A 19,820-nucleotide genomic window follows, 5' to 3' on the forward strand; every position below is an offset into this window, starting at 1 on the left:
GGCCCCAGTCTGGGTGCATGCGAGAGGCAACCAGTCAATGTGTCTCTCTCACATTGAAGTCTGTCTGTCTGTCTGTCTCTCTCCTCACCTCCTCCTCTCTCCCTTCCACTCTCTCTAAAGATCAATGGAAAAAAATATCCTCGAGTGAGAATTTAAAAAAAAAAAAAAGCCTTTATTAACTAGTATGTAAAGAACTGAATCTAGGGGGGCAATAGTAAAAGCAGGAAGACATTTAAAATGTTTGATAAAGTGGAAAGAATTTTGACAAGTGGTTGTTCTCATCAAGTTGACAAAATCAAATAAGATTTTTAAAATTGGGGTACAAAGATCAAAAGAGGCTACAGAGTCATCTGCTTAGGGATTCAAGTTCTGAGAATTGATGTAATCCCAAGTAATAGCATATAAAGAGATGGAATAAGATATCACTACACACCTATTAGAATGACCAAAACCTGAACATTGACACAACGAATGCTGGCAAGGAGGTGGAGCAACAAGAACTCTCTTTCACTGCTCCTGGGAATGCAAAATGATATAGCCACTTTAGAAGATAGTTTGGAAGTTTCTTACAAAACTAAACATACCCTAACCATACAATCCAGCAATCACACTCCCTGGTATTTACCCAAAGGAACTGAAAACATGTCCACACAAAAACCTGCACAGGAATGTTTAGAGCAACTTTATTTATAATTGACAAAACTTGGAAACAACCATGTCCTTCAGTAGGTGAAAGGATAAACTGTGGTATAGCCAGACAATAGAATATTATTCAGCGCTAAAAATATACAAGCTATCAAGCCATGGAAAAACCTTAAATGCATATTACTAAGTGAAAGAAGTCAATCTGAAAAGCCTATTCACTGTATGATTCCATCTAGATGACATTCTGGAAAAGGCAAAACTATGGAGTCAGTAAAAAGAACAGTGGTTCCCTGCCCAACCAGCATGGCTCAGTGGTTGAGCATCTACCTATGAACCAGGAGGTCACAGTTCAATTCCTGGTTAGGGCACATGCCTGGGTTATGGGCTCAAATCCCAGTAGAGGACATGCAGGAGATAGCCGATCAAAGATCCTTTCTCATCATCTCTCTCTCCCAATCAAAGATTCTTTCTCATCATCTCTCTCTCCTTCTCCCTTCCTCTCTGAAATCAATAAAAATATATTTTTTAAAAATCAGTGGTTCCCAGGGCAAAGGGCTGAGAGTGATAAATAGGTAGAAGACAGGATTTTAGGAGGATGAAAATACACTCTATCATGCCACAATGATGGATAATGTCATCACATATTTGTTCAAACCCACAGAATGTACACCAAAAGTAAACCCTAATATAAACTATGGAGTTTGGGTGATTATGATATGCCAATGTAGTTTCATCAGTTGTAACGAATGTACCACTCTGGTAGAGGATGTTCATAATGGGGAGAGGGAGCGGAATGCATATGTGGAGGCATGGGGTTTATGGGAAATGTCTGTACTTTCCCCTCAATATTCCTGTGAACCTAAAACTATTCTAATAAATTAAATCTTAAGTTAAGTAAAAAGAGAGACAGAGAAAGAACAAATGAACCTTGGGGGTATACTTAGAGGTACATGAAAGCAGCACACTCAACAAAGGAAAACAGGGATGAGAGAAGGTAAGATGCGCCCGAAGCTATTACATAGAAAAGCCAAGAGTAAAAAGAGTTTGACAAAGCAACAGCATAAAATGCTACTGAATGATTGAGGAAATAGTAAGAGTAAACGAATGAATTTTATATAGTTTGTTTTAAAAAATCTTGTAAGATAGCAATTTTAGGAAGGTAAGAAATCTTGGTTGCAAACCAGAAGTGTTCACATTTTAGTATGAAGTCTTAATCTGTTTTCTTCTCATTTCCTAAATGGGAACCCAGTAAGTGGGAAACATTTTGAGAAAGGCAAGGGGAAAAAACCATGTAATTTTGGACTTCAGGACAGAGGGGATAGATCAGTGACAACCATGACGTAATCTGAGCACAGAATAAGGAAAAGTGTGCCATGAAAGGAGGGCTCCAAAGACAAACTTGTAACAATTCTGCCCTGAGAGGTAGCTCTACTTTCTTCATCCTCCCAGCCCCACTTGGGTACTATGTTAGGCAGGACTCAAAAGTGGCCCCCTTCATCTCCACCCCTTGCTGTTAAGCCCAAGATTAGGATTGGTTGTGTGGCAAAGGGAATTTTTCAGATGCAACTCAGGTTACTAATCAGTTGATTGGAATTAATCTAAAGGGAGGTTTTACAGGTGGGCCTGGTCTAATAATAGAAACCCTTTAAATCGGGGTCTAGAGATCAGAAATGGAAGTTAAGAGAGATTTTTGTAGTCAACGAGAGAAGATCCTGATAGCCTGCCAAATAGCAAACATCCATGTTATGAACTGTCTCTGAGGATCTTGCGGTAAGAAACTTCAAACAGCCTCTAGGAGAGGCTAGGCGAGAGCTAGCAAGAAAACAAGGACTTCAGTCCTACAGTTGCAAGGGACTAAATAAATTCTGCCAACAAACTGCATGAGCTTTAAAGAGAACCCTTAACTCCAAATGAGAACCACAGAAGAGCCAACACCTCGATAGTAACCTTGTGTGACACTGAGCAGAGAACCCCAAATCATTCACGGCCAGAAACTGTAAGATAATCAATGGGTGTTGTTTTAAGCTGCTAAATTTGTGGTATTTGTAATGTAGCAATAGAAAACTAATATACACACACCAAAAGAAAACTAACACAGACACCATTTTCCTATAGAAGTCAACGAGAGACGCTCCTGATAGCCTTGGAAGAGGCTGCTTCTCCTACCCTAACAACGAATGGGGAGATAAGCAAACTTGGGGGGATAAAGTTTGGCTTCTATGGATGTTATTCTATTACTGCCTGAATCACAGTGCCTGTTTTGCAATACAACATTTTGCCAAAATATCAATATTCTGAAAATTGTGCTCAATGGAAATAGGTTTACTTTTTAATTTTAGAAAGTTACTTTGATAATTATGACGAAATAGAAGTAACTGGGTATCTAGGCTCCTTGGATGTCTGCCAAAGTAGTCCCAGCACCTGGGAGACTCAGAACCCCAGGCTAATCTCAGAAATGAGCACAAGGTCATGACTCCTGTCCTTCCTCAAGTACCAACAGTTTGAACTCCATAAACTACAATCTTTTCTTTTTGTTTAGGTTTAAGAATATTTCAGAGGTGGAACAAGATATCACTCAGGGACGAAAATAAGTCCCTCCCGAATAATCACAACCTTGACCCCGAAAACGCGGACTCTTAACAGTGCAAGCACCTCCTTATTTAAAAATGCAACAAGCCAAGGCTCCGCTCTGCATTTCCTGCTGGGAACTGTAGTTCTCCCCCTCGACCTTCAACCACTGGCTGCGCGAAACCATCACTCGCTCAACCGGCGACCCGGGCGCCAGGAGCCACGATTGGTCCTTGAATGGGGCAGCGCAGGGCTGATTGGACGACACATCCCGAAGCCGAGCCTCCCGCCCTGTGCCCGCCTCCCCCGCTTTCCACACCCCATCCGGCTTCAGCAATAACTCTCAAAGCATCCCTGCCCGGCGAACTCCCGAATTAACTGCCTGACGGGCCCGCCTAAGACTCCCGCGAGGAGAGCGGCCTTGAGACGCGCCTCAGTCCCGGGGCCGAGGCAGAGCGAAAGCCTCCCCCATCGTCCGATGTCTGCCCTTAGTCAGCTTCATCACGCGCTCTCTCCCGCGCCTCGCGCTCACCTGGGCGGCGAAGGTCACGCCAGATAAATGACAGACCCGCAGCATCTCGGACAGGTGGACAGCGCTGCTAGTGTACGCTGGAGCTGCGGGAGCGGCGCGAGTAGGAGAGGGCCGGCGTGCGTGCGTGCGTGTGTGCGTGCGTCCGCGCCGCCTCCCTGCGCCGGCGTACCGGAGGGCACCAACGCCAACTGCGCACGCGCAGCCTCCTTTTCGCGTCCCCGCCCCGGCAGCTCTAAGTGGGTGGGCCCGCCCTTGGCGGAAAGAAGGATTTCTTTTTCCGGGTCGCGCTTTGGGTACTGGTCAGCACCCCGAATCCGGGGTTACTAGGTGAACGGGAGGCTGGGAAGGGCATCTGAAACTCAGGCTTCGATCCTCGCGGAAAACGAATAGGTGTGACTCTACGGAGAATTCAGCAAGAAAGCATCTCAGCCGTCTCTGTCCGATGGATATTTCGTAGATAGGAATCGACGTGGCCAAATCGGTGTTGTCTTGGCTGGAGGCATTGGTTTCGTTTGACAGTTCTTCTGGAGTCTTCCTGGTTGCGGGAGACTGGGTGAACGAACACTGGAGAGACCTTTGTGCGTAATGTGTCTGTCGTTCACGTGACAAGTAGCTGAGTCGGGGATCGGAACCCAGATTCTTCGGGTTCACAGCTTCTATCTACTTCTTCCAGATTAAACAGCGCAAGTTTTTAGTTAAAAGATAATTTGGCCGCAACCTGTGGTATGGGTTGGGAAGATAAGGAGGTCAAAGTTCTCCACTGAGGCTATAATCAAGGTATAACAAATATTGAACACAGTATTCAATACTATTAGTACAATATCACAGGAACGAAATAACTATATCAATTGTGCTTGCAAAGTACTCTCAAGTCTTAACTAGGTATTTTATATAGTATGATGTTCTCCCTAGAGGTATACAAGGTTACTAATTCCATATGGAAAATGGAAAAATAGATTTGAAAATTAACTTTATATAATTACTTAATTTTGTATATGTCCGATGTACTTTAGTAATTACACCCTCCATATCACCATCACCTAATGGCCTCCAGAACAGTCTATCTTATTTAGTAATTTTAGCAATTAAACTGGTTTCCCCACCCCATTTCTGCCCACTGTTGTCATGTTGGAAGATGCCACTGTAACGACTTTTCTAACATCTTGGCCATAAACCTTTCATTGCCAATAAGCAATTTCAGTCTGCTCCAGCCATGGATGGCACAGCCACACCTTAAACCTGAACATCAGTAGCAACTTTAGATTCAAGATCTCAAATTCCAAAATTATTTTCTACTAGAGGCCCAGTGCATGAAATTCGTGTACTGGTAGGGTCCCTAGTGGCTGCTGGTGGGGTACTCCCTCCCTTCCCTGGCAGGCCCTGCCCCCTGGTTGAACTCCCAGACAATTTGCAAACTACACTTTTATTATATAGGATAGTTTCCTAACCTCTCATATAACAAAGTCCTTAATCCTCATTCTCCACTTGCAATTTATGATTTAGGGGGCTTTAAAATGTATTCTCCTAAAGTAACTCAAATTTAAATCACATTCCTGTTCAAAAACTGCAATGACTCCCACTGCCAATTCAAAGAGCCTTTATGAAATGTCTCAGTACTTTTCCAGTGTATGTAGTGTTTCTCAGCTCATAGTGGCCGCTGTAGGTATGAAATCAAGACAGTAACAATAGCCCTAGCTGGTTTGGTTCAGTGGATAGAGTGTCAGCCTGCGAACTGAAGGGTTCCAGGTTCAATTCCGGTCAAGGGCACATACCTCGGCTGCAGGCTCCCTGCCCTGGTTGGGACTATTCGGGAGGCAACCAATAGATGTGTCCTCTCTCACTTCAGTGTTTCTCTCTGTCTCTCCCTCTCCCTTCCACGCTCTCTAAAAATTAATGGAAAACATGTCCTTGAGTGAGGATTTTAAAAAAATAAACTGTAAAGACGGCAACAATAGCAGTCCAAGCTCATCACCCACTTAGATGCCCTATAACCCAGAGAAACTGAAGGATAACCATCTCAGTGTTTCTCAAAAGAGTGATCTGGGACCCCTGGGGGAGCCTCAGACCTTTTCAGAAAGATTTTCAGACCATTCCATAAAATGAAAACTAGCTTCATAATATTAAGATTATTTGCTGTTTTCATTATCTTGTAGAGTTATCCAGATAACGCAATAGATTGAATGCATAAGCAAATTTCAGAATCCATCTTTCTATTAATTTAAACATTAAAGAGATTTGCAAAAAGGTTAATGCCACTCACTACTCTTTTTCTAAATCTTGGGATAGTTATTTTTCATTAAAAATGTGTTAACATGTAATAGGTTTGTTATTGTTGTTTTAAAATAATGTGTAGTAGGCAGAATAATTATCCCCAAATATGTCCCCACACTTTCCTAATCCCTGGAACGTGTGAATATATTATCTTAAATGACAAAAAAAAAATTTATTTTGCAAGTGTGATTAAGTTAAGAATCTTGAGATGTGGGAACTATCCTGGGTTATCTGTGTTGGTCCAATGTAATTGCATGCGCACTGATGAGTGAAAGAGAGGGGCAGGAGGGTCACTCAAAAAAGATGTGACAATGCACACAGAAGTAAGAGTGATGCTATTACTAGCTTTGACGATGGAAGGAGGCCACAAGCCAAGGAATACAGCCACCCTCTAGAAACTGGAAAAGGCAAGGAAGCAGATTCTCTCCTAGAGCCTCTAGGAACACAACCCTAGAGACCTTGATTTTAACCTGTGAAACCCATTTTGGACATCTGACCTACAGAATTATAAAATAGTAAGTTTGTATTATTTTAGGTCACTAAATTTGGGTAATTTGTTATAACAGCAATAGGAAACTAATACAATAAGTATTTTTAATTTTTCCATTTTAATTTCCATACAGTAAATACTAATCGATATATAATCCATAGAATTAAAAGCTCTTTGGGATCCTCAATTTTTAAATTTTTATTTTGTTAATCCTCACCTAATGATATTTTTCCATTGACTTTTTAAAATATATACTTTTATTGACTTCAGAAAGGAAGGGAGAGGGAGAGAGAGATGGAAACATCAATGATGGATCATTGATCGGCTGTCTCCTGTACGCCGCGCACTGGGGATCAAGCCCACAACCCGGGCATGTTCCCTGACTGGGAATCGAACCTGTGACCCCCTGATTCATAGGTGGACGCTCAACCATTGAGCCACACCAGCCGGGCTTTTTCCATTGACTTTCAAAGACAGTGGAAGGGAGGGGGATAGGTTTCCACGTGAGAGAGACATCATTTGGTTGCCTCCAGCATTTGAGATCAAGCTTGTAACCTGGGTACGTGCCCTTGTGCCCTTGACAGGAATTGAACTTTCAGTCTGCAGGCCTATGCTCTACCCACTGAGCAAAACCAGTCAGGCAGAGATCCTCAATTTTTAAGCATGTAAAGAGGTTTAAGACCAAAACGTTTGAGATCCATTTCTCTAAATAAATCCTGCCTGTCTTGGCTCTCTCTCTTACCCCAGCCCTTGGTGTTCTTACCGCCAAGAATGACCTTGCCCTTGTTGAAATCCTCCCCAATCTTTAAGAACCACGTTATGTTCTACATCCTCATCCCTGATCATCCCAACCAGAAGCCTCTTTTCCTTAACTTTGAACTTCCCCTATGCGTCATTTATCTGCCTTGTACTTGTCTCTTTATTAAAAGTGAACTCCCCACCCCCACACCAAAAAAAGTGAACTCCTTGAGACCCAGTGTTTAACTCTTACCCAAATAGTGTAATATATTGTATATGCATGGACTATCTTAGGCAACAAGAATGGGAGAGAGGTTCATTTTTATTTTGTTTTGTTTGTTTGAACGAACATTAGGAAAGACATACAATCACTGATTCTCAGGAATAAAATAAAGCACTGTTCAGGAACTGTAGACTTGTTCAGTAAGAGTTAAGATGCTGTTCTACCTAATGACAATCAGTGTAATTGATTAGAAAAAAATGTATGTGAGATAGCCTTAGAATATTTACATTTATTTGGTTATAGTTGGCATTCAATTTTTTAAAACTAATTTTAAATTCTTAAAAATAATTTTAAATAATATTGCTATTTCCTATCTACCAGTTTTGTAAGGATAATAAGTTTTATTCTCTCAAACTTAATAAAATTATCAAAAAGATTGTTTCAAGTGTCATGTATTTTATTTCTTTTCATCTTTATTGCTGAAAGTATTACAGATGTCCCCCTTTTTCCCACATTAACCCCATCTAGCCTGCACCCACTGCCCCCCTCTTCTGTGTCCATGGGTTATGCAGATATGCATACACATTCTTTGGTTAATCCCTTCTTTACCCCGGCCCCCGCCCCTGCCTTCCCTCTAAGATTACACAGTCTGTTCCATCCTTCTATGTCTCTGGATCTGTTTTATTCAGTTCATTTTGTTCTTTAGATTCCACATATGAGTGTGATCATAGCAAATAGTCAGTATTTTATTTTATTTTTTAAAAATATTTTAAATTGATTTTTACAGAGAGGGAGAGATAGAAACATCGATGAGAGGGAAACATGGATCAGCTGCCTCCTTCACGCCCCCCAGAGGGGGGAAGAGGGAGGCCGGTGACCTCCCAAGCACGGGTGGACACTTAACCACGAAGCATAACCGGCTGGGCTATATTCTGTATTTTAAATAGATTTTTTCAATCAAATGCTCAGTAAAAATTTATTAAGAGCCTACGATGAAGGACAGCCTGACAAGTACAAGACATTCAATAAAAGTTGATCTGGCCCTTTAATTTTTTCCCCCTTCCTGGACTCCACCTCGTTTCCTTAATGCCTTTTTGCCCTGATTCTTTTAGACCTAATGCGGCCGCCGTACGGCGGGGTGGCAAGATGGCGGCTCCTGTTCTTGCAGGGGCTGTGAGAGTAGCATCAGGTCAGTGGGAAAGCAATGCGGTCGATTCTTGCCTTCAGAGAAGGGGGCTGCGCTGGATGGAGTGGGTGTTTAGCGTGGGAGTTAACAGGAACAAGCGGGGGGAAGGTGTCTCGTTATTTGAAACCAGAGGGTTGTCCGAAACTCTTGGACCCTCGCGTACCTGCGTGTCCCGAAGTTGGCTTTCTTACGGGCTCCTAGCCATTTCGCTTTCCTTAGAAAACAAACCAGAAGGACGGGGGCGAAGGGGGCTAGGATCCACCACTCGCGACCTTTGACCTTGACAGTTATCTAATTTCTCGGAGCTTCGTGAAATGGGGATAATAATGAGCTCCAGCACGCACAGCGCCTTGCATGGTGCCGGGCACAGAGTAATGGGTGTGTGTGGAGAGTCACACGACGTGCAGGGAATGGGGCTGTTTCGTTCACGCAGACAGGGCACAAGGACAGGCTCAAGGATTTCTTGAGAGAGATGACAGGAATGAAAGCAACTTAATTTAGTTGCATAAGGACTTTTGCAAAAAGTTAAAGATCATTCAAATGTGGTAAGATTACAGTAAATTACTTTCACAAAAAATAGAGTAAAATTCTGTGGAAGAATAGAAATAAAAAAGATGCCTGCCTGGCGTGGCTCAGTGGTTGAGCATCGACCCATGAACCAGGAGGTCACGGTTCCATGTGGGTCAGGGTACATGCCCGGTTGTGGGGTTGTGGACCCGTGGGCTCCATCCAGGTGTGGAGTGTGCAGGAGGCTGCTGATCAATGATTCTCTCTCGTCATTGATGTTTCTATCTCGCTCCCTCTCTAAAATCAATAAAAATAAATATTTTTTAAAAGCTACTATGTAAAATTTCCAACTTACCTAAGAGTTTGTTTACGTGGGTTATTTTTAATTTGTGAAAAAAAGAAAAATTTATGTAACATATATGAATGGCTTAAATACAGGTCTGCCTGGTTTTGTTGCATCTTGTAGATATTGCTTTTTAAAATATATATATATATATTTCAGAGAGCAAGGGGGAGGGAGAGGGAGGTAGAAACATCAATGTTGAGAGATGACCAGTTACCTCCTGCATGCCCCTACTGGGGATCCAGCCTGCAACCTGGGCATGTGCCCTGACCCGGAATCAAACCATGACTTCCTGGTTCATAGGTAGAGATTCAACCACTAAGCCACATCAGCCGGGCTTTTTTTTTTAAAAAAAAAAAAACAAAGTAAAGATTTGTGGTAATTCTGTGTGGAGCAAGTCTATTTGCTCCATTTTTCCAACAGGCACAGATGATGGTTAGTATTTTTTCACAATAAAATACTTTAAATTAACATATGTATATATTTTTTAAGACACCAATGCTATTGCACACTTAATAGACTATAGTATAATCAACGTAACTTTTATATGCACTGAGAAATCAAAGAATTCGTGTGACTTTCTTTATTGTGATATTTGCTTTATTGTGGCGGTCGGTAATGGAGCCCACAGTGTCTGCAAGGAATGCCTATAACTCTAAAGCAAACATCGGAAAACTGACAGCCAAGAGCCTCTTCTGCACCCCTGTGAGCCTCCCCAATCAAAGTCCCGTTTTGGGCCAAATATAAACACTATTCTCATTATTATTGCCTTGTCCTTTTTTTGTAATAGTTTCAGCATCTATTTGTGCATCTTTTTAAAAATATATATATATTTATTGATTTCGGAGAGGAAGAGAGAGGAAGAGAGATAGAAACATCAATGATGAGAATCATGAATCGGCTGCCTCCTGCATGCCCCCTACTGGGGATGGAGCCCACAACCTGGGCATGTGCCCTGACTGGAATCCAACTGTGACTTTCTGGTCCACGCTCATTGCTGCTAAATAATAGTCTCTTATGTGACTACCCCACAATTCTCCATTTTACTATTGATAGGCATTTGGGTGTTTTCAGTTTGAGACAGTTAGGTACAAAGCTGATTAACCTTGTGTCCTGCTATACGAGTGCAGAGTTTCTCTAAGGTGTGTGTGTATACATATAAAACTAGCTGTAGAATCGCAGCATCAGTGTGTGTGTGTATATTCAGCACTGCCTGCTACTGCCAGTGATGTGCTTACTTAAAGTCACCCCAGCATTGTATTCTTTACATCCTCATCAACTATTAGTATTGTTAGACCTAGAAATTTTTGTCAATCTGGTATATATTTAGTGATATCTCATTGTGGTTTAAATAGCATTTACCTGATTAGTAATGAGCCTGAATACCTTTACACCATATGTATTGACCATTTAAATTTCTTTTATGAAGTACCCACTTAAATATGTTGCCCATTTTTCTATTCAGTTGTCTTATTGACTTAGAGTTCTTTACATATTCTAGATATGCAAACTTTCTCATTTAATTGTGTTTTCCAATATCTTTTCCCATTTTGGCTTGCCTTTTTAGTTTATTTAAAGTATCTTTTGATGAAAAGAAATTCTTATTGTCATCAACTTGAATTTATTGTCCTTGTGTTTTGTTTGTTTGTTTGTTTGTTTTTATATATTTTATTGATTTTTAACAGAGAAAGGGAGAGGGATAGAGAGTTAGAAACATCAATGAGAGAGAAACATCGATCAGCTGCCTCCTGTACACCCCCCACTGGGGATGTGCCCACAACCAAGGTACATGCCCTTGACCGGAATCGAACCTAGGACCCCTCAGTCCGCAGGCCGATGCTCTATCCACTGAGCCAAACCAGTTTCGGCTGTCCTTGTGTTTTTGACATAGATGACATAGGTGAGTATCAGCTCACTATGATATGTAGATTCCATTGGAAACACTTAAAAGTGATGTGACAGCTTATTTTTTAAATTTGTTTTTTTGTTTATCCTCACCAGAGGATATTTTTCCCATTGATTTTCAGCGAGAGAGTGGAAGGGAGGATGAGAGAGGGTGAGACAGAGAAACATGGATGTGAGAGAGACACATCGATTGGTTGCCTCCCAGATAAAGGAGACTCCACACATCTAGGCCCTTTATGATCTGCCTTCTGATCTGCCCGCCCTATTTCCCGCTACTTCCCCCCAGGCATTTCCAATACAGTCAGGCACGCAGTGCTCAGCTTCTGTGGCAGGTCCAGTCCCCACTCCAGGCTCACATTTGTTTCAGCCTTGTTTTTGCATGTTTTCTATCCCACCTGGATTGTGTACCTCTTCCTCTCATGCTTGTTCATTTTCTAGATGAGAGTTCACGTACCTCTTCTGTTTTCTTTGCGACCTTCTCCTACCAGTCTTGTCTCTCCAGGGAGTTGTCACGCGTTTGTGTCTGCCCTGCCGTTGCCCTCTGTGCGGGGTTCTATCTCATCAGAGCATAAGATCTGGCGGGTGGGAATTCATGTCATGTATATTTTGTTTTGTACTGTTGAACATAGAACTAGGACACATCAGACTGAATCCTGCTGGTTGCACAACTTTAAATTTACTAAAAAGCATTAAGTTGCACACAAATGGGTAATTTTTTGGTGTGTAAGTTTACCTTAATAAAGTTGGTAAAAAGCTCCACAGGTGAGTCTGATCTTCAGGACACATTGATAATGTATAACACTTAGTTGTTTTAAAAATTTTGTATTACTTAATTTTAAATTTTAAATATCTGGATTCATATTTTGGTGTGTCATATTAAGCATGTATGGTTTTCTATCTTTACAGGAATCTTACGACCCCTGAATGTTTTGGCGTCTTCAGCCTATCGAAACTGTGCCAAGAATGCCCGTCTTAGTTCTGCACTGTCCACCCGACATCTTTGTCATATTCAGACTCCAGTTGTTTCCTCTGCGCCCAGACTTATGACATCTGTCAGAAACCTGGCATGGGGGCACACTGGAACAATCCTCAGTAGGTATGGTATATTTCAGTAAACATGGTTCTTGGACAAAAATTCTAAAATATTCATGCCTGCAAAGACATCTTAGAAATAGATGATACTTTGGTGTACCTGCCTGCAGTTTGTTGTATAGACTGCCTGATGGAGTGGGAGAATATGATTGACATTTATATGCCTATGTGCCCGCAGCAGGGACTACCAAACAGCACACTTCTGGTGTTCTAGGTGTGGTTTCCTGGATGGAAGCTGTCAGTGAGTGGAGGATGAGCGAGATGCTCAGCTTACCAGGGTGGGCTGCATGTGGTGTTCATTCAGTCAGCAAACATTTAGTTAAGCACACCTGGCTGCCTAGCACTGTACTTGGCAGAAAGTATACAAAGATAAACAAGTTGAAATCCTTGGGAGGTGATAATCTAGTGGGCAGATGGATTAAAAATCAGGTGATTGAAATAGAATAGAGTCAGTTCTCTCCTAGGGATTGAGAGGGTAGATGACAGTCTGACCTGCAAGTTGGTGATAGTTGCTGTTCTTATTTATGCATACATTCATGGATCTTTGAAAGAAACAATGTATATTAAAAGTTAGCTGTGTTCCAGTGGAACTGCTTTACTTATTTCTAAGCATAGAAATGGATTTTATCATTCTTACTGCTGAGTTAAAATTTTAAAAATATGTTTTAGAGTGGCGCCCCTGCTTCCAGATGTCCTGACGCTCCCTGTCAGAACCGTGACATACTACAGTGCACGAAAAGGCAAGAGAAAGACTGTGAAAGCTGTCGTCAAAAGGTTTCTCCGACTTCATTCTGGCCTTTGGCTGAGGAGGAAGGTGGGTCTTCACCTGTTACTTGATTGAAAAAGGAGTGTGAGCAGATTAAAATGAAGCCGAGTTCAGCCTATTCGTTGATATAGCTCCCTCCCATCTTACCAATAGCTGTTGCAGGGCTGTGCTTAAGTACTGGCTTGGCAGGCATCACTTCATGTAAGTGAATCCATGTGAAGGAAACGCGTTTAAACGTTCATAAACATTAGTCACAATGGTGAAAGTCTTCGATGTAGGACAGGTTCATCTCAGGTCTCTTACATGCCTGGCTTACCTAGGGGTTACTCTGTGAAACCCCCAATGCATAATAACCTGTGGGAACGCTCTGTGTAACCCTAGAGTGTTATATCAGAGGAGGCTCCAGCAGGAATTACTCACGTGGCTCATATTTGGGTACTGAAGAGCTTTTCAGCCCACCTTGAATTGGATTCTCCAGGCTTAATCTTTATGGCAGAACATTAACCCCACATACACTTTTTTTTAACTTTATATGTGTTTCTCTGTTGGTGAGTATAATTGGGGACCACATCAGTCAGAACTCCAGGACTTGCTCTGGCCACAGACCACAGCCTCTAAGGGGGCCTGACAAATTGTTACTGCTCTGTCCTCCCCCACAGAGTGTTATGAGCATGACTGTAGGCTTTTTTGTTCATGTCCTTATTCATGCAAACAGTAACTGATCGTTAGAAAGCAGCAGACGACCAGAGTTTATATAATAGGTATATACCATACCTATTGAGGATTGTTCAGTAAAACCACCTTTGAGTTTTGATAACTATTCAAATCCTAACTTCCTTTTATTATTTGGAAGTTAACCAGTGGTTCTTTAAAGATAAAAATTTGCCTCCCTATAAAAGTAAACAATTGGTGGGACTTTGTCACTATTTGATAGGTTGAAAGGATTATCCCCTATCTCATAAACAACCCTAAATTTGTACGTGAATAGGTTGATTGGCACTCTCAGCTCATTTCTCCACTGGAACAATACTCTGGTAGTTTCCCACACTAGTCGATAAATGTTCGTGTAATCCAAGTAGGTGAACCAAGTAGTTGAGCTAATAGTTCTGAATTTTGAAAATTATGGACCATTGGAAACATTTACTCTCCCTTCTATCCTACTAATTATTTCCAGGTCCTCATCTGACCCTAGAGCAAATGAAATGGGTGGTTTTCTTTGCCTTCCCATGTCCCTTTTATTAGGGCCTGAGACCCTCATGTTGTTGTGGGGGACCTGATCAGATTCTCCAGTCACAACATCTAGTCCCCCATTCAGGGCCCCAGAAATTATTCCATATGCAAAATCTAATTTTAAGAGGAAAATAACAAATCTGGTCAGATTAATAGACACTAATGTGTAAAAAAAACCGAAGTATTTTCTGTGGGACAGTTACATCCAGGTACCCTAATTTTTGTTGTTTATTCTCTCCTCCCATTTTTGAACCTAGAGGTTGTCTAAATGTTTCAAATGTTTTCACTTTGTTGCATTCCACGGAATAATCTTCGAATGATACTGGAGGTGATGGCTAGGACATCATATTAGTTGTAAGTCAGAGATCCACAGGGACCCAGTTTGGCTTGCAAACTACAAAATTATTATACAAATATGAGGATTTTGATTTGAATCTTTCAATTTTAAGTTGTAATCCAATGAGTAGTAAAACCTAATCTCTGGCATTTTAAAATCAGAACTCTTAACTAATCTTTTATTTATTTATTTATTTATTACTATTTTAGTCTTTTTTTTTTTTATATCTTTTATCGATTTTTTACAGAGAGGAAGAGAGAGGGATAGAGAGTTAGAAACATCGTGATAGAGAAACATCGATCAGCTGCCTCCTGCACGCCCCCTACTGGGGATCGAGCCCGCAACCTGGGCATATGCCTTTGACCGGAATCGAACCCGGGACCTTTCAGTCCGCAGGCCGACGCTCTATCCACTGAGCCAAACCGGTTTCGGCTATTTCTTTTTTTAAATGTATATTTATTGATTTCAGAGAGGAAGAGAGAGAGATAAATAGAAACATCCATGATGAGAGAGAATCATTGATTGGCTGCCTCCTGCACACCCCCTACTGGGTATCAAGCCCACAACCCAGGCATGTGCCCTGACCAGGAATTGAGCCGTGACCTCCTGGTTCATAGGTTGATGCTCAACCACTGAGCCACACCGGCCGAGCATCTTAACTTCTTTCTGAGCATCACTGTACTATGGAACTTGCTGGTCACAGTGATGACAGAGACTTGTCAGAAACCCAAGGCACCTTCTCAGCAAAGAGCTACGGTTTTGTTCAGTTAGTATGGTGCCCAAGGACTCTTACACATAGCATGGGTTCTCGTCTCCCCTCCCCTGTAAATTACTCTGTGGTTTTAGTCAAACATTAACCAGGGTGGCACCTATGGTCTCTTCTAGTTTAAACAGGCTATGATTATAGTTTTTATATGCAATCTAATTTTCTTTTTCTTCAGAAATTAATTCTTCAAAATAAATAATACATTTGTGACAGTTCTGGGTTAAACATGGGTTAACCATTCCTTCACCACTCCTAGTAATAGTTTTACTGCATTCATTATTCCTTACAAAAGTATTTACTACAGAAATTGGTTCCTAGTGTGTGGAAAGAATAAATATATTTGAGAACTGTGCTTCTTGGCCCTTATAATACTTGGCCCCTTAAAAGAGCATAAATGTTATCAACCTAGCCGGCACGCCCTTCATGCTCCGCCACTGTAGGAATAAAAGTAGTGTAGTGCCTAAGAACTCTGACCTTGGTCTGCCACAGAACTTCTCTAGTCAGTAGCTGTTTCTCTTCAATTTGTAAAATGAGAATAATAGTATGTTGTTGAAGATTGTTAAAGAGATAAGGTAATGCATATAAAGTAAGCTATTATCATTACCCTGTCCTTCACCAGGCACATAGATTTATTTAACTTTATTTTCTGTGGTTTTAACTTAAAATTTTTTTCAAATTATTAATATTTCTTTTTCAAACTACACATGCTTTCTCTATCCAACCCCCATTGAGAATCACACCTTTCTGAGAAACGTACCAGCCCCAATGAAAGTCGGTCTTTGTTGCCATTGGGCCCATAAACCATGAGTAATAAAGCTAACATGTTTTAAATGTCCTTGTAATCATCCAACAGGCTGGTTATAAGAAAAAATTATGGAAGAAGACGGCTGCAAGGAAAAAGCGCCTGAGGGAATTTGTGTTCTGCAATAAAACCCAGAGTAAACTCTTAGATAAAATGACGACGTCGTTCTGGAAGAGGCGAAACTGGTATGCTGACGATCCTTACCAGAAGTACCATGACCGAACAAACCTGAGAGCGTAGGTCAGAAGTGCTGTGACGCCCCTGTTACCGGATATGCATCTTTGGGTATATGATGTCTTTGCAAAAATGAATGTAAGAGTTGATGTACTGACTGATATGGAAACATAGTACCAACATTAAACTTAGAGTTTTAAAATGTAATGGCTTAAACATTCCCAGCGTTGTTCGGGGAAAGAAAAGTTTAAAATTATTGATTACTTTTAACAAATGGTAATGGCTTAACTAGTTGTTCCAATTAGGCTTATTTAGTTACACAAAAATCTCAGGTTAGGACAGACATAAAAAGACTCTAAAGCTAAAAAGAGAGTTCAAGCAGTGTGACCTTGTTTTCAAGGACACATGCCTGGGAACTCAGGAACCACACCCCACCTCCATCTCCCACCCAGAACTAAACCAACTTCCAGCCTCGGGAAGAGCACAAATGGGTATGGGGAGCCTGGATTCGAGGCACCTCCAGGAGCTGAGCAGCAGGGAATGGTGGGGTCTGTCATATGTTTCAGTTCTTTATAGACTGTAGGCTCCGTTCTCTCTCTACTCGCCAACTTGTCTGTCACAGGTTTTGCTTACTCTTAGTTTCTGCTTCCTTTCTACATCATGACCCTCAGGTCCTGTCTCTAATTGCCAAGAGCTCTTAACTGGCCAGCTTATCTTTTAACACCAGGTCTCATCTCCGGTCGAAAACAGTGCAGGGATTGGCTGTTCTTAGGTCAGGAGCCCACCCTGGCTCACTTGGCTGTGTTAGCAATTCATGTGGAGCAAAAAGTAATTACGAGGGCAGTTTCACTTAGAGGTGAGCACGGGAGGCAACACATAGCTAGTATACCAGGTTCACTGTTCACAGCAGTTCTCACGTAGTTTATTGGGACAGTATTTTTTATACAGCCTATCAGTATGCCCATTCATGAAACAGAAGTGGCTATACAAATGAAGATAGACTTTTTACTCACAAATGGAAAGATACTGTGTTTTTAAAAAGTTAGTTTATCCACTTGAGAGTTCTTATTTTTAATTGTGAGGATAAACTTTTTCCAAAATTTCCCAAAGGTACACTGTAGAGACTAAGGGGAAGGAGCCTTCTCAGTCATTTTAGAGATGATGCAAGTGTTAAGCTTTTCTCATTTGAAGAGGGTCAGGTAAGAAGTTGACCGAGTCAAGTCTGGGGCAGTGGTTCTCAGCTCTCCCATCAGGATCATCTGGAAAGAATTTTCTTTTTGGAGGGAAAGTATTTTCAAACAATAGCACTTTCCCTGATTGACAAACCATTATTTACTGCTTCAAATCCTTTAATAGCTGATGATAAGACGAAGGTCCTCTATTATTAAGGGGAAAGATAACCAAATTGAAATTCTGTGACATGTCATGCTAGGATCATTAGAGGAATTCTTTGAAATAGTGTGTTCATTAAAAGGAAAAGGGGTGACAATCGAGTTCTAAAACTAGGCGGCCACGTGCGTCTGTTTATGGGATTAAGTAATAAAGAACAGACGTTTGATCTGAGATGCGGTAAGAGCCTGGCGCGTGGAATGGCATTCTGCTTTGATGAGCTTTCATTTCCTCAGAAATCCACCACTGACAAGGATTCCCGGCATCCCCACCTCTGGCTCCTGCCTCTGGTGGAGGGATGGAGGCCGAGCCCGAAGGAGCTGCGGAGAGAGACTTTCACCCGCCTCTCTGCCTCCTTGACTTCTCGAATGCAAATGTGGACAAGAGTCTGTCCCTGTGGCCTAGAGCACTTTGGTTTCTCCTCTAGGCTGGGACGGGAGAGACAAGGACGCAAGCAGGCCTCAGCATCCAGAGGGCCTGGAAGGGAAGGGCCGGCAGGAAATACTTTAGGGGAAAGGGGGTTTTCATGTATGTAATTTTTGTTTTGTGGGTGGTATAGGGATGGGCCTGTATCTACAACGTTGCTAATCCTCATACCAACCTTGCAAGGAGATATTATTTATCCCTAGTTTAGATTTGAGGACACTGAATCTTACAGAAGGTTAATAACCCAAAATACAACTAATAAGTCCCTCAGAACCCAGGTCTAACTCCTTGGAATCCTGTGTATTTTCCTGAGTCTTCTAACAACATGAAAATTAGTACCTAAATCAATAAGGGACTATAATCTAGCATTGTAAATACTAGCTACTTCATAACACTGCACCAAGTCAGTTCTTAAATTTTCTGTCACTTCTTAACCTGGACTTGGCTCAGTAAATGAGTAAGTGGTTTTCAGCCCGTCCATCTCTTCATCTTCCTTTCGGTCTTCTCACGCTGCCTTTCCTGCCGCTGCGCTTTGTGGTGCCCGCGCCAGCCATATGCAGCATAAGACTGAAAGCAAAGAAGGTGTTTCATTTTGACATTTCAAACGTCGTTTCCATGTCTTAGTGACCACCCAGGGAAGTGCAGTGGGCCGGGCCGTATTTTAAAGGCAAGGGCTGCAGTTGTGCCAGGGCGTGCGTACCCCCAGCGCACCTCCACACGCACCACCCTCTGGCCTGCAGATGAGGACACAGGTTCCAAGAGGAAAACGACAGGCCTTCCAGTTGAACTGGTACCCTAGTTTCAGAGCTATCCCGTTTCCATGGCGACCTTTAACCTTTTGCACTTGGATGTCGAGTGTGACTCGACACGGTTAGCATCGAGATTAAAATTACTCTTTGAATGTATCAATAATTTGAAATATTAAAAAATCCAAATAAATAAGTTTGTATGAAAAGAAACTCCAGTTTTTTATTCTACTGTCGCGCTTTGTAAAATCTGGTATTTAAAAAATTAAATCCCGAGTAGAATAAAGGAATCGAGAAAAAAGCAAGCGAGTGCAAAGGGTTAAAAATGTAAAGCAATGCCGAAACCGGTTTGGCTCAGTGGATAGAGCATCGGCTTGCGGACTCAAGGGTCCCAGGTTCGATTCCGGTCAAGGGCATGTACCTTAGTTGCGGGTACATCCCCAGTAGGGGGTGTGCAGGAGGCAGCTGATCAATGTTTCTCTCTATCCCTCTCTCTTCCTCTCTGTAAAAAATCAATTAAAAAAAAAAGGAGTTTCTGTTAAAAAATAAATAAATAAAAATGTAAAGCAAGCAGACTGCCAGATTTATTCCTATGATCACCTGGTTTTCAAAACACGGGTGTCGTTGAATGTTTTCCTTGCAGCAGTTCTGTGCATGGGTTCAGGCCAGGTCCCCAGGCACAAG

General features: G+C 41.8%; 2 protein-coding genes across 7 annotated transcripts in view; one reads left to right on the forward strand and one right to left on the reverse strand.

Annotated features, from left to right (window-relative positions):
• The window catches only part of IMMT (inner membrane mitochondrial protein), a 54,778-nt gene extending 50,850 nt beyond the window's left edge, over window positions 1-3,928 (reverse strand). For all 6 annotated transcript variants that reach the window (XM_079791836.1, XM_079791833.1, XM_079791835.1 and 3 more), the window contains exon 1: window positions 3,746-3,928. In XM_079791836.1, the coding sequence (XP_079647962.1) occupies window positions 3,746-3,790 (45 nt within the window). In that variant the 5' untranslated portion in view covers window positions 3,791-3,928. The remainder of the gene's footprint in view (window positions 1-3,745) is intronic.
• A 4,642-nt stretch (window positions 3,929-8,570) lies between these two features.
• Window positions 8,571-16,782, forward strand: MRPL35 (mitochondrial ribosomal protein L35). Its single transcript, XM_079792572.1, has 4 exons — window positions 8,571-8,656; window positions 12,315-12,504; window positions 13,170-13,314; window positions 16,453-16,782. Exons 1-4 carry the CDS (start codon window positions 8,614-8,616, stop codon window positions 16,639-16,641), a joined length of 567 nt encoding a protein of 188 aa, XP_079648698.1. The 5' UTR covers window positions 8,571-8,613; the 3' UTR covers window positions 16,642-16,782.
• The last annotated feature ends 3,038 nt before the right edge of the window (window positions 16,783-19,820 follow it).

The sequence above is a fragment of the Cnephaeus nilssonii genome (genome assembly GCF_951640355.1).
Source record: "Cnephaeus nilssonii genome assembly, chromosome: 15".
In the NCBI taxonomy this organism is placed as follows: Eukaryota; Metazoa; Chordata; class Mammalia; order Chiroptera; family Vespertilionidae; genus Cnephaeus; species Cnephaeus nilssonii.